Source organism: Phaethon aethereus, assembly GCF_964289735.1.
Source record: "Phaethon aethereus genome assembly, chromosome: 7".
In the NCBI taxonomy this organism is placed as follows: Eukaryota; Metazoa; Chordata; class Aves; order Phaethontiformes; family Phaethontidae; genus Phaethon; species Phaethon aethereus.
In genome coordinates this window covers 16,164,708-16,176,995 of record NC_138583.1, presented here as the reverse complement: position 1 = coordinate 16,176,995, position 12,288 = coordinate 16,164,708, and the positions used below count along the sequence as shown (strand labels likewise).

Genomic DNA, 12,288 nt, shown 5'->3' with positions numbered 1-12,288 from the left:
TATGCTAAACTTTACCATAAAACTCATACCCAGGGAGCTGGTCTTTAAAAAGACACCATCAAGTCTCTTTTTGCCTTTACGTGGCAAGTAACAAATATAGAAAATAACAAATGCAGAAACTGGTAGCTTCTCATTTCTTTTGCTGTTTAAATTTCTTACTGCCAGTGCTGAAACTTTGATCCAGTCATTCTCATCTCCAGCATCAAACGCCTGGACCCAGCTTTGTACCCTTCCTGTTCCTTTTCTGCTATTAAAATTGTCTTTGACCACAAAATGACGCATCTCCTGTGAAAGTCTATATCGACCTCTATACTTACCTTTGAAATGTGAGCTTGACACTCCTCATCTTTACTCTTGGCCACTAAGATATTCTGCTTCCGGTCACTAAATGTCCTTCTCGAACCCCTTCTGCACTTTTCAGTCTTTTTTTGTTATGCTCACAATCTGACTTTGATATGTCTGCCAAAGTCTTAGCACAGATTTTTATGTATCATCTTAAACAAACTACTTACTCTTTCCATTAAATCAGTCCAGAAAACCCCTTTTTAAGTCTTCATACATTGTTATATTCACCAACTTTTTTTTGGTTCTCTGTGATGTTCAGTCTGTTTCTCTCCCTTTTGGCATATGCATATTGATCCTTACCATATGTGTCGCTACGTTATAGCATAGTTTTCTATTTTATTTTTTTAAGAAGAGCTATGCAAGAGAGTGCCTGATCTTCCTACGCTATTTGACGGGTTTGTTTTTGACAGCATTACCTGAGAGATGTTGGAACAGCTAAGTAACTTCATGTATCAGAAAGCAGAAAACATTTACTTTCCTCTCAAACACCTGTGTTTGCAATGGGCTAGCAGCATCCCAGTGCGTCTGCGAGGTTCTAAAGGCTTCATGCTCTTATTACAAATAAATAAAAATTAACATCTTTCTTGTGTAAGAAAGAAAGACTGTTCACTGCAGCATAAAAAGATACAAATAATTAAAGTAAAATGATAAAAATACAGATTTCTTCAACTTGTGTAAGACTCTAGCAATTCTCTCCAACAGGTTTATTGTTCTGGTACTTTAAAATTTCTGTTATTAATTTTGGACTGAGTAGCCATGTTAGAATAGATGTCACTGCAAAACACCCTTTCTTCTGAGCAGAGGTGAAACAAGCTAAACATGACTCAAATTTACTAAATCTGTATTTACTACATCTGTGTTCTCACCATAAACCCAGGTTACCTTCCAATTGTTTTAAACATTCTTTTTTCTTTCATGACACTTGCAGTTTCAAGTGGGTCTGTATGTACGTGTTTGTGTGCCTCCCCTGCTCCATGTAGGCAGCTTGTTCAGAGCCAAGCTGAAAATTCTTCTATGCAATTTCTTCCTGTATGAGAAAAAAGTAACGAAATTTTCCCCATCCACCTGCTCAGCAATTCTTTGTTTGGCAGATGAATATTTTACATGTAGCAGGCAGTAAGTAATTTGCAGGGAGAGACAGAAGAAACTATTTTTACTTTCTGTGAAGGTCTTTATTTTGCTCCAAAGCAACTAAAGTTTTGGGACAAAAATGGTACTCTGGATTTGCTCTTGCTGGTTTTTTATTTAACTAGCAAAATTCTTACTTTTGACAATGGGAATTTCACTGGAAAATGCCTGACTCTGCCAGTTTAGGCCAACGGGAAGCCATGCCAAGAACCTGCAGGTTTGCTAGATGTGATTTTGTGTCAATACTCAGATCAACAACGAAGTTACTAAGAACCACCTAGTTTCCCTTGTCGAAACCATGCCAGGACTGGTATAAGTGGCAGGACCTCAATTTAAAGCTGTAAAATGTCATCTCTTGACAGTGGTGTTGCTTTTCCACTTTCACAAACTAAGCAGGGTAGTTACTAATGTTTGACTTTTTTACTTGGGATAGGTTTCTGAACAAATGGGAGACTTCCTGTTACTGTTCAATATAAAAATTTTTACAACATAACATAGCTGATTTAAACGTGCCTCTACTTGTAATGACCAACCGCCCCATTTCATTAGTATACCCATACCAGAAAATCTTCATCACTCTAATAAAGTATTTGATCAATTTGACTATAGTTAGCACTAAAAATTGCACATGGTATAACTAAAAGTAAAACCTTTAAACTTCTGACTTCGGTACAGAAGACAGAGGAGAATTAGACTCCAGTATAATTTGAAGAATCCAGATTTGCATCCATATTAGATATTGCTCTTCTGTTGCTCACAAAGTACACAAGTTGCTTCTCTAATGTACGCTGTTTCTATTTTCTCAATTTGAGCTGCGCAGCTATACAAATACTATTTTTTGGATAAAATCATTATGTAGTATGTGACAAGTGGCTTCATATTAACACCCTTCCTTCCCCTGCTAAATGGAAAACAGATAAAACATTAATGGAAAAGCATTTTGGTGTCAAAGCCATTAACGTTCTTCCAAAATGCGTAACTGCTCTCAACTATCTTCAGTCAATATTGCCAACATAAAGAGATGCTCATGAACATACATGGGGGACAGGGGAGTAGGAAGGGGGAGGGAGAAAAGGAATTGGAATGAGTAATGGGAAATTAAAATAATGTCTGCACCAGGGTAGGCATCTTCACTGAGCAGTAACCTGGGTGTTTACAAAAGGACACGTGCAATTAGAAAGGCAAGCAGATGAGAGGGTAAAAAATAAAACAGGGTAGAGCAACAGCAGCAGCAGCAGCAGCCAGTTTTACTTCTGGTTTGGAGGGAAAAAAAAGGCAAAAGAAAACCAACAAAACAACCAACCAAACAAACAAACCAATAACTGAATAAAGTTTGTAACTATTTTTTTTAATTTCACAAGTTTTCACAAGGACAAAGTTATAGAAGGAAACCCACAGCAGTTGCTAGGTCATGCAGAACCATTAATTGTCATACCTTGGCCCATTCTATTCATCCTTGTTGCACTTTAGAAAAAGAAGTAAGCTATGTAAGTTTTACAATGCTTTTAAACTGTCATATTTCCTGTTGAGCACTTTAACTGGCACATCCTTGTGGTAATAAATATTCTTAGGGCAAAACGTGATAACTTTCTTTGCAAAAAAAACCCACATGAATTTGTCTTTATGATAAAAAGCAACTGTAATTGACTCATTTGTAGGGGAGCATCCATAATTTGCAACATATTTCACGGATAGGACTTACAGCTGCATTTGAATGCACACATGCATATATACTGTATTCCAATCTTTACGCTTAACGCTGCACAGTGGTACTCTCTGTAGCCCACTTACATGGTTCCAGGTTTTGTCAGTAAAAGTGCTTGGCTTCATTGTCAATTCACACAGCAAGCAAATCTTCAAAATTATCATGCTTGGGGAAGGGGAAGGTAGAAAACAACACTAACCATAAAAGCACCTTGTCTGGGTTGGCAGTTACAATGCCAATCACTCCCACATCCAAATACTTCTTTTCTGTCTGCGTGCTTTCTTGCTAGGTAGCCAGGGAAGGTGGTATATGTTTCTGTCCTCCTTATCCTGGGAAACTCCATACCACCTAGAACTATACTCTGGGTTCTGTATTTCAAAAGGTTGGCATTTGAAATTAAATTTAAAAAAAAACAAGCTTGAAGTATCATTTCTATGGCTGTCTAGGATAGGTTCCTTTCCGCTATGTCTCATTCCCTGCCACAATTTTTGTTTGGCTAGGTGTGTCATTGGTGAGAATCTGCAAGAACCAAACTCTGGCAAGTACCTAGAACATGATGCCTCAGCACAGTGAACATTTCCACCCCAGCCGCCTTGTTCTGCTCATTAGCTGTCTAGGGCACAGCACCTCTTCTTCCCAAATGGGAGAGACCTTAAAGGCACTCAGTTGTCTTCCCCTGTTTTCCTGCATACTGAGTACTGGCATGTACCTGTTGAAAAGAACCAGCTAGAACATGGAGCAGGATTTCTGGAGGTTCCTCGCATATTAGGACTCTTGTTGGAAGATTTATACCACCACTCTAACTTGGAAAAGTTAAACGACCATCTGGGGAAAGGAACAAAGTCCCTTGAGATCTGATACTTAAGCATAGAAAAATGCTTGCTCTTTTCTGAACATTATTTATTCTGTACATAAGGTGACTAATTCACCTTTTAAAGACGTAAAAGTCCCAGGAAGGCAGTTTTTAATGACTTACATCCAATATTTATGATACATATGGCTTTTTATCCCAAATGTCAAAAGTGAAAGAAAATATAGCTATTCATGTGGCAGTGTAAATAGAATAATAATTTAATATGCAATTAGACTCTTTCTAAACTTAAATTAATACACTGGAGTTTTACAACTCCATGCCCAGACAATTTCAGTGTTAAAGGGAAAAGACACTATCTCCAAAAAGCTAGTATTTTAGAGAAAGCCCTTAAACAAGCAGAAGAGTCCCTGATGTTGCTTTGGTATAAAGCAGGTGCGTAGCAATAATCCATACAAAGAGTGTAAGCCCTATACAATATAAGCTTTGAGAGTGAAAAATCAGTAGGGATTTTTTTTTAATGAGTTAGTTAGTTTTATAAGCTTCAAATAAATGTAGCAACTCCTGTAAATATGAATATAAAAAACCTACCGCAACATACATCAACACTTACGCACTAAATTACTTTCTTTGTGTAACTCTGACATCAAGAGCAAGTGTTCATGTTAAATATACTCTGTTTTCTGATATGTAGAGTAACTGCAGTGAGTTATTTATGTTTTCAGTGTGTCTATGGGTTTAGAATTTTTTTCTCCCCTAGCATCATAAATAACTTTTGGTCCGTCTGCTTTGTTGCTGTTGTGCTTAAGGGTTTTATGGTGGTGAAATAAAAATGACAATCACATGCACACTGTCATACATATGCAAAATATGTGTACAAAAAGGGAGAACTCCATGGGAAAACAGGGAACATTACTGCTGGAAACATTAACTGGGGAGAATGGGTGGCAAATGCAAGTTTCACACACAGTGGGAGCAGGTACACATATCAAAGTCTATCTTCCTGCACATACTTCTGTTTTTCCCGGGAATCCCTGGTCTTGGTGCGGTTCGGTCGGTTTGCTGTTGATGGGATGGAGTGAACTGATGAGCTCTTCTTGCTGGAAGAATAGGAGGAATGGGAGGAATGAGAAAGACTGGCCCGGGACTGGCCAGCGTTGTGGTCAAATTGCATCAAACAGAAGATCAAGTCTGTCGGCACAAGCTCAAATTCATATGGTGGGTTTGTGATAACGTAACTGGAAAGAAAGGAAGAAAGAAAGAAAGAGAAAGCAGGTTTAGATTTGTACTAAAAAAAGTCTTCTAGAGTTGTTATCTCATGAACATTTACCCAGATTTTTGCACTTCTGTTTCCTTCAGAGTGTACCTAATTTTAGCTCACATAATACCCATTATGATTTAGGACCTTCTTATGTCAGATGATACCTTTTTTTTTATGTTTTCTGTTGCACAGACATACTGTCTGAGTAGGATGTTCTTGAAGTGAATCCCATCATGATTTTTCAGAGAAGACACTATACAAATCACCCTCCTTTCTCTAGCTGCACCATAACGCAATGACTCTAGCAAACAGATTTACATATTGACAAAAAACAGCAACATACCCACCAGCAACAATATTCATGAATGGCTGAAAAGCAGGGAGAGGAGCATTTCAGGTGCGGTTATATTTAAATACATATTTACTATATATCTATTAAATATTTAAATACTGTCAATAGAGCAAGGGATATAATTATTTGTTTGGATTGTGACTGTACATAAAACAAGTTAAGGAAAATGTATCAGCCAATTTGCAGTGAGGTTAATTTTGTTCATTCATTCCACATGAGGCCACATTCATGGCCTCCAAGAGTATTTATAAAGAGAAATCTGCACAGCCAAGAATCCAGCATTGCTAAGTATACATCCCAGGCCTGAAATAAAAACTCCAGCAATTTCAAGAATACCCACCTTAGACTAACCCCCTTTCAGGGTAGGAAGAGATTCTAGACCCGGCATCTAAATGTTTTTTTTCACACACGTGAAAAACATATTTGCTAAGGCAACAGGCATTTTCTGTCCACGTGAGAAATGAGTAAAAATTGATCAAGAAGCTCACAACTTCTTTTCAAATTAATTCAGTGCTCATCAAAAATCTGGCTTGGCTGCCTCAGGGACAGAAGTCACTCATTAATCCAACAAATAGTCACAAGTATAGCAACTGCAGTGTAAATCTAAGCTGAAAATCATTTTTTCTACCCAATTTGTCCAAATCCTTACAGAAGAAACAGCTTTGGTGGGCTGCAGCATTGTTTATTGCCACGTTCATCCAATAAAGATGCTTTTTGTAGAGAATGAAACCATAACAGATGGTAGATTTGTGATAGTTCTGGCATGGGTCTGTGTGTACATTTCTAGTAGGCACTTAATTAAGGCACATTTCAAGTAAGCTGCTAAATGGCCTTCAGTCTGCAAAGATGGAAATGTGTCTGCTCTACTTAAAGCACTGAGGTCAGCCTTGGTGCTACTGAAGTTAAAATGCAGCCTACCAAGAGAAGGGTTTCCATTTACTGGAAGAAATTAGATAGATGATTAGATACAGATAGTACCAATGGGAAGCCCACAGGAGTATTTTCTGAGCATTCAGAAAAAAGAAAGTCTAGCTACTCTAATCTGAATTACTATCCAGTAACCTACAGCTGATTGATAAAAGCAAACTGAATTCCTTGTATGGAAGCTGTGGATCATCATAAATCAAACAAGATAAAGATACGTTCTGAAAATTTACTTTAAAAACTTTTGATTAAAATTAGCTGAAAACTTAATGCTATGATATCCAGCCTATGATTTAAACTCAGATAAAGAGTTATCATGAAGTCTTCAAAGAGTTAGCTTTTGTAGCAAAGTTATGTAAAAAATTGAGAAAACTCTTTTTTAGATTTATTACAGGTATTGGGATCTTACTCACCGAGAAGACTGAAGAACAGTGAAGCAGAGATGTTCTAAAAGACTGGACTTACCGTTTAGTGCATTGGCTGGGAGTACTTAGATGTGCATCCCTTAATCGATAAATTCCAAAGCAAAGCATATTGTATGTTTTCAGTGCTTTACAAAATAGATCTCCGTAACAACCTCCATCCTAGGAGAAAGAAAGGAGAGGAAAAAGAAAAAAAAAAAAAAAGAGGAAACAGCACATTTTTTTCCTTTCTTTTCTCTGTTAACAGAATGTCAGGGAACAGGATTTTCAGTATGAGCCTGTACAAAAAGGACAATGTATAGACAGTCTGTTGTTTGTCACAAATGAGAATCTTTTACTCAAGGAAATGAATAATCTGAATGTTTTATTTCAAATAAGTAATTATGTAAAGTGATAATTATTTTGGAGAGCCTTAGTCCATGAAATGATGGTAAATTGCGAAGAGTGAGTGATTTGCTTTAAGCTGGAAATATAAATTTTGGTACCAAACAATGCATATTCTACAAATTACATTAACTGTGATATTAAAATGGTTAGTATTTTTGACCCTTTTTTGGCAGTAGACATACTCTCATCTAGACAAATAAATTCACTGCAGAGCACAACAGAAATGAGAGTTCTGAGGGGTTGAAAGGATCATAAAATTTCTCCCACTTTAAAACAATCATGAAATGTATGTCATTTTTCATAAATAACATAAAGTGTTTTGATCAGCAAAAAAAGTTTAGGTTTGATAATTTTTATATCTAAAGTATTGATTCTTAAGTAATGATGAGTGTTAATGCATTCTACCTTCACTGATGTAGTGCAATTGGGGCTCTGGCAAAATAGCATTTGAAGGATCGGTATTGCTTGTTTTATTTGTGAAAACATTACGCCACATGCCCAAGTGTTTTCATGAGCTGTTAGCCTCAGCTATGAATGGGCTTCTACGTGAACTGAAAGGCTTCTATAGTCATACAGGAACTTAAAAAGAATAAATTTACGTATATATGTGCACTGTCATCACCCTTAATCCTTAAACTGGGATTCCCCGTCATTTCTGTGAAGAAGGTCACTCCATTCTTTTTGAAGAGAGCTAGTGAGCACAAGTTTAATCAAAGCGAAGTGCGTGCTTTGGGATTCACCTCAAGATTACAATATTTGGTCCAGAGAATATTTCTAGACTCTTCTTTATCCAAAAGCACCATTTTTTCAAGATGGTTTGTTTATTTGATTTTGGTTTGGGTTTTTTTTTTTACTTCATTCTTAGGCTAGTGTAATCAAAATGTCAGAAAATTAGTATTTTACAAGAATTTTAGTTCATCCAGAAACAGCAGAAAACAAACTTATAGCTTTATTTTCAAGCTAATAAGCATATTTTAAGCAACAACTGGAAGGTTGTAGAAAGACTAAATAAGCTTATCAAAACCAAGCAAAGGCATAGATATTGCTCATGTTTACAACGGATTACTGTTGGAATGGTTATATCATCCAAGTCAGCTCATTCACCTCTTTAGCTGACAACTAAGAAACACCACAGGATTTTCCAAATGATATATCATAGAATCACAGAATCATTAAGGTTGGAAAGGATCTCTAAGCTCATCAAGTCCAACCATCAACCCAACACCACCATGCCCACTAAACCGTGTCCTGAAGTGCCACGTCCACACGTTTTTTGAACACCTCCAGGGATGGTGACTCAGCCACTTCCCTGGGCAGCCTGTTCCAATGCCTGACCACTCTTTCAGTAAAGACATTTTTCCTAATATCCAGTCTAAACCTCCCCTGGTGCAATTTGAAGCCATTTCCTCTCGTCGTATTGCTGGTTACTTGGGAGAAGAGACCAACACCCACCTCACTACAACTCTCTTTCAGGTGGCAGCTCTCCAGCCACTCCTCCCCAAGCCTGTAGAGTTGCATGGGGTTGTTGTGACTGAAGTGCAGCACCTGACACTTGTCCTTGTTAAACCTCATACAACATCCAGGCAAGGAGTCTGGGAAGTCATACAGGATCTTAAAAAGAGTAAGTGCAAACCTGGCACCCTGTGCCGTAAATTGTCAAATGATCCAAAAGCTCTATTAAATTAAATAACAGAAATTATACACTAACAAAGACAGATTTTTAATTCAGTCTGAGAGAAAAAAATAGATTGCAGACCAGCATTGGTCCTACTTTTCTCTCATGATCTTACCCCTAGGTCTGCAAACGGCCCATCATACAACGCCAGCTGAGCAACTCGACACCTGTCCCTGTTCGCAAGTGTCTGGGGCGTGCTGTAACCTCCTCTCAATGCGTTTTCCTCAGCAATCAGTGCTTCCAGCTCTGGTGTGGCTCCTCCTGTTACCAATGTCCGTATCAGTGTGAGGATATTGTCATTGAAGTATGTCTGCAGAGATAAAAGAAAGCTCTTTAAGCAAACACCATTAAAGTCACAACTGAAGACATCCAAATTACAACTTTTCTGGGTTTCTGCTGTTTAAAGTTCTTGGCTGTCTCTTCAAATAATTTTATATAGAAAGTGAAAAGACAGCAGCCTCCAATTACTCTATTTTCTTCTATCCCATTAGGCTCCTATACTAGATCCTTCCTTTTAAACACCAATTCAGACTGATTTTTATTAAAGTACAAAAATTTGAATGATTTATGTTTCCTATAATTGGTGTTAGTAGTGATGCAATGACTGCTTTCCTTCTCATTGCCTTCATGTCTAATAATGGGCTTTAGGACATGTAATTGTAAAATTCAGACCACATTTAAAGCTTACACAGGCTAGATTGCCTTTTTACTCTTGTCACCAATTCGTTGGGGAGCTGCCTTTGTGCTGCAAATGTCATTACTTATTACTGTGGCTGGACTCTAGCAGTCTAACCAATGTATTGTACTAAACATCTTATTACGAGACTTGACAGTGTTCAGACATAAGCATGTATCAATTAAACATCTTGAGTTCATTCCAGATAAATGTATGATGAGTTTGGGATCCTGGTGGTCCTTTTAAAAAACTCTAGGGTATAGGGTAAGTGTGGTTTATTAGGGAAGATTTACTCCGCACTGACATTTTGCCAGCATCTGTAGCATTGCTGGTCTGTCAGGCAAACAATGGGTATTTTAAATATTAATTTAATGCCAGATGAATGACTTTCAAGTTCACTTAAAAGTATACTGGTATAGTTCAGAGATACTCGGTTAAATATCTGCAACGTAATGTACTGGGCAAAAAATAATGTTGAACAAAAAAAGGAGATACCATCACATGTCACTGATGTCTGTGTTTTCAGAAGCTTTGCAAGTGTGAGGGACATACATATGTGAAGAAAATGAGCTCACCGCAGAGATACACAGGATTGACATTACTGGATTTGTAGATCACGTTACTAGATTTGTGACTTTTGTGGAATTTAGGACTTGGAACAAATGTCTGTAGTCCAACCAAGTAAAAATGAATACTGAATTCTCAAATAGTGCTTGCTGTCCAAAGAGAATACTTTTTAAATAATACTTTTCAATGAAATTCATTGCTCTATCCATAAAATGTAATTGTATTTAATACATTGGTAAACTGAGGTACAGGTTGAAATATTTTATCCTGAGATCAAAAAGCAGAACTGTCTTCCTATCCATGCTACTTTGATAGTCTTTCTTTGTATAATGAAACTTCAGTTTTATTGTTCACTTGAGATGACAGATAAAACAGGAGAAAATTAATTCTACGCGGCAATGTTTTTCACTGTTATATTGAAGTTTCATAACTTCAAGCTTCTCTGCTTATTTACACAGGCATATATGCCATTCACCTGTTGACTAAATTAAAATGAGAGGAACATATTGTTATTGTTATACGTGCCCTAAAGCAAATATTTGCATCTCATCAACTCCAATTATTTCAAATTAGCCCAGGTAAGGCACTACATATTTTAAACACAAAGTGTACTGTAAAGAGTTGTCTGATGTTAGCAGGGGTGCAGGAAGATTCAGTTAGTCTAAAACAACAGCTAATCTCAAATCAGCTCTTACATATGTGGGTGCACTGTGTAACAATTCAAGTGTAATACTCAAACCTTTCTTAACATATAGAAAAATCAATGTGACCCCTTGCAGGAATCTAAGTCTGGCGTGATTACATGATCTTTAATAGGAATTGCCGTGGTGAGAGAAAGAAGACATTCAAGGCATGATTATTTATTCTTCAATTACTTCTTCCTTGATGTCCCTGAGGTAAGAATCAGAGTTGCCCTCTGTGGGAACTCTTCCCACTATGCTCTACTTTTCCAACGTGGAAGTACTCAGAATAAAACAATCGGCATCGAGTTTAGCCTCTTTTCTTAGCTTTTGTTGGTGCATGCTATATACCACTCAGAACTAAAATAATTAGCGCAATTCCTTTGCTCCTGCAGTTAGGCAGCAATGTTACTTGACACCAGTTTCATGGACATAAAGGCAAACTCTGCCAGATCTAGAGGTTGGAGGCATTGCAACTGTAGAGCTGGAAAAGCCCTTTCAGTAAAAACATGCTTCAACATGTTCTATATGGCACACATCTTCACAAAAGCATACCATTTTCTGCAATAGTATCTGTTCTCATGCGTTCTCCACTCTTTTATTCAGTATTTTAGATTTCTTTTTCTTCTCTAAGTAGTGATATTTAGTATTATTCAAATATGCTATTCTGTTTTACATCCATAAATCAAGATAGAAGAACATGAAACAAAAGTAAAGCATATCTTTACCAGTAGATTTTTCAAGTCTGGTTTACAATGAAGCCAACTATGGCAAGAAATGTTCACCTCATCTAAGACTGATGGATGCTGGTTCGCGTAAAATAGCCTATCTTTATAGACTGTTGACTTGCAGTGATTGGTAAAACGTGCAAAAGTCTAAAATTGAACTAACAATTTTATTACTCTTTAGGAGGTATCATTAGGCCAGCCTTCACTGGTTTCCAACTCTTTCTCTCTCTCTTTATTCTGTAATTCACATTATAGCAACTATTGCCAGAATCCAAGATTTAAACACGTATACTCTTAGCTCATCTGAATTTTGTACTGTGCAAGTGCACAATTACCCCTTATTGAAAATTCAGTTGCAGCTCACTGGAGCATGATCTAGTAAGAAATTACGCTCTCGCCATATCGCTCATTTTACTACAGATTTCATATTAAACCAAGAAATGAAAGCAGTAGTAAAATAATGTATCGAGTCAGGCACCTGTCACAAATTCATTAATACAAATAAAATAAAATAAAATAAAATAATAAAATAAAATAAAATAAAATAAAATAAAATAAAATAAAATAAAATAAAATAAAATACACTGCCCCCTCCCAAGCCCCAGTGCAATTAAGACATAATGGGCC

At 36.9% G+C, this 12,288-nt stretch overlaps 1 protein-coding gene across 8 annotated transcripts in view; it reads right to left on the bottom strand.

The window, feature by feature from the left end:
- KCNMA1 (potassium calcium-activated channel subfamily M alpha 1) overlaps nt 1–12,288 on the bottom strand; it is a gene marked incomplete at its 3' end in the record, with an annotated part of 525,005 nt that overhangs the window by 3,895 nt on the left and 508,822 nt on the right. For 4 of the 8 annotated variants that reach the window (XM_082002435.1, XM_082002437.1, XM_082002438.1 and 1 more), the window contains 3 exons: nt 9,126–9,320; nt 6,992–7,110; nt 5,003–5,227 (listed from right to left, as the gene is read on the bottom strand). In XM_082002435.1, coding sequence (XP_081858561.1) covers nt 5,003–5,227; nt 6,992–7,110; nt 9,126–9,320 — 539 coding nt within the window. Of the gene's footprint in view, nt 1–2,908; nt 2,938–4,977; nt 5,228–6,991; nt 7,111–9,125; nt 9,321–12,288 lie in introns of those variants that run through there. The other 4 variants (XM_082002432.1, XM_082002434.1, XM_082002433.1 and 1 more) reach the window with 2 other exon arrangements.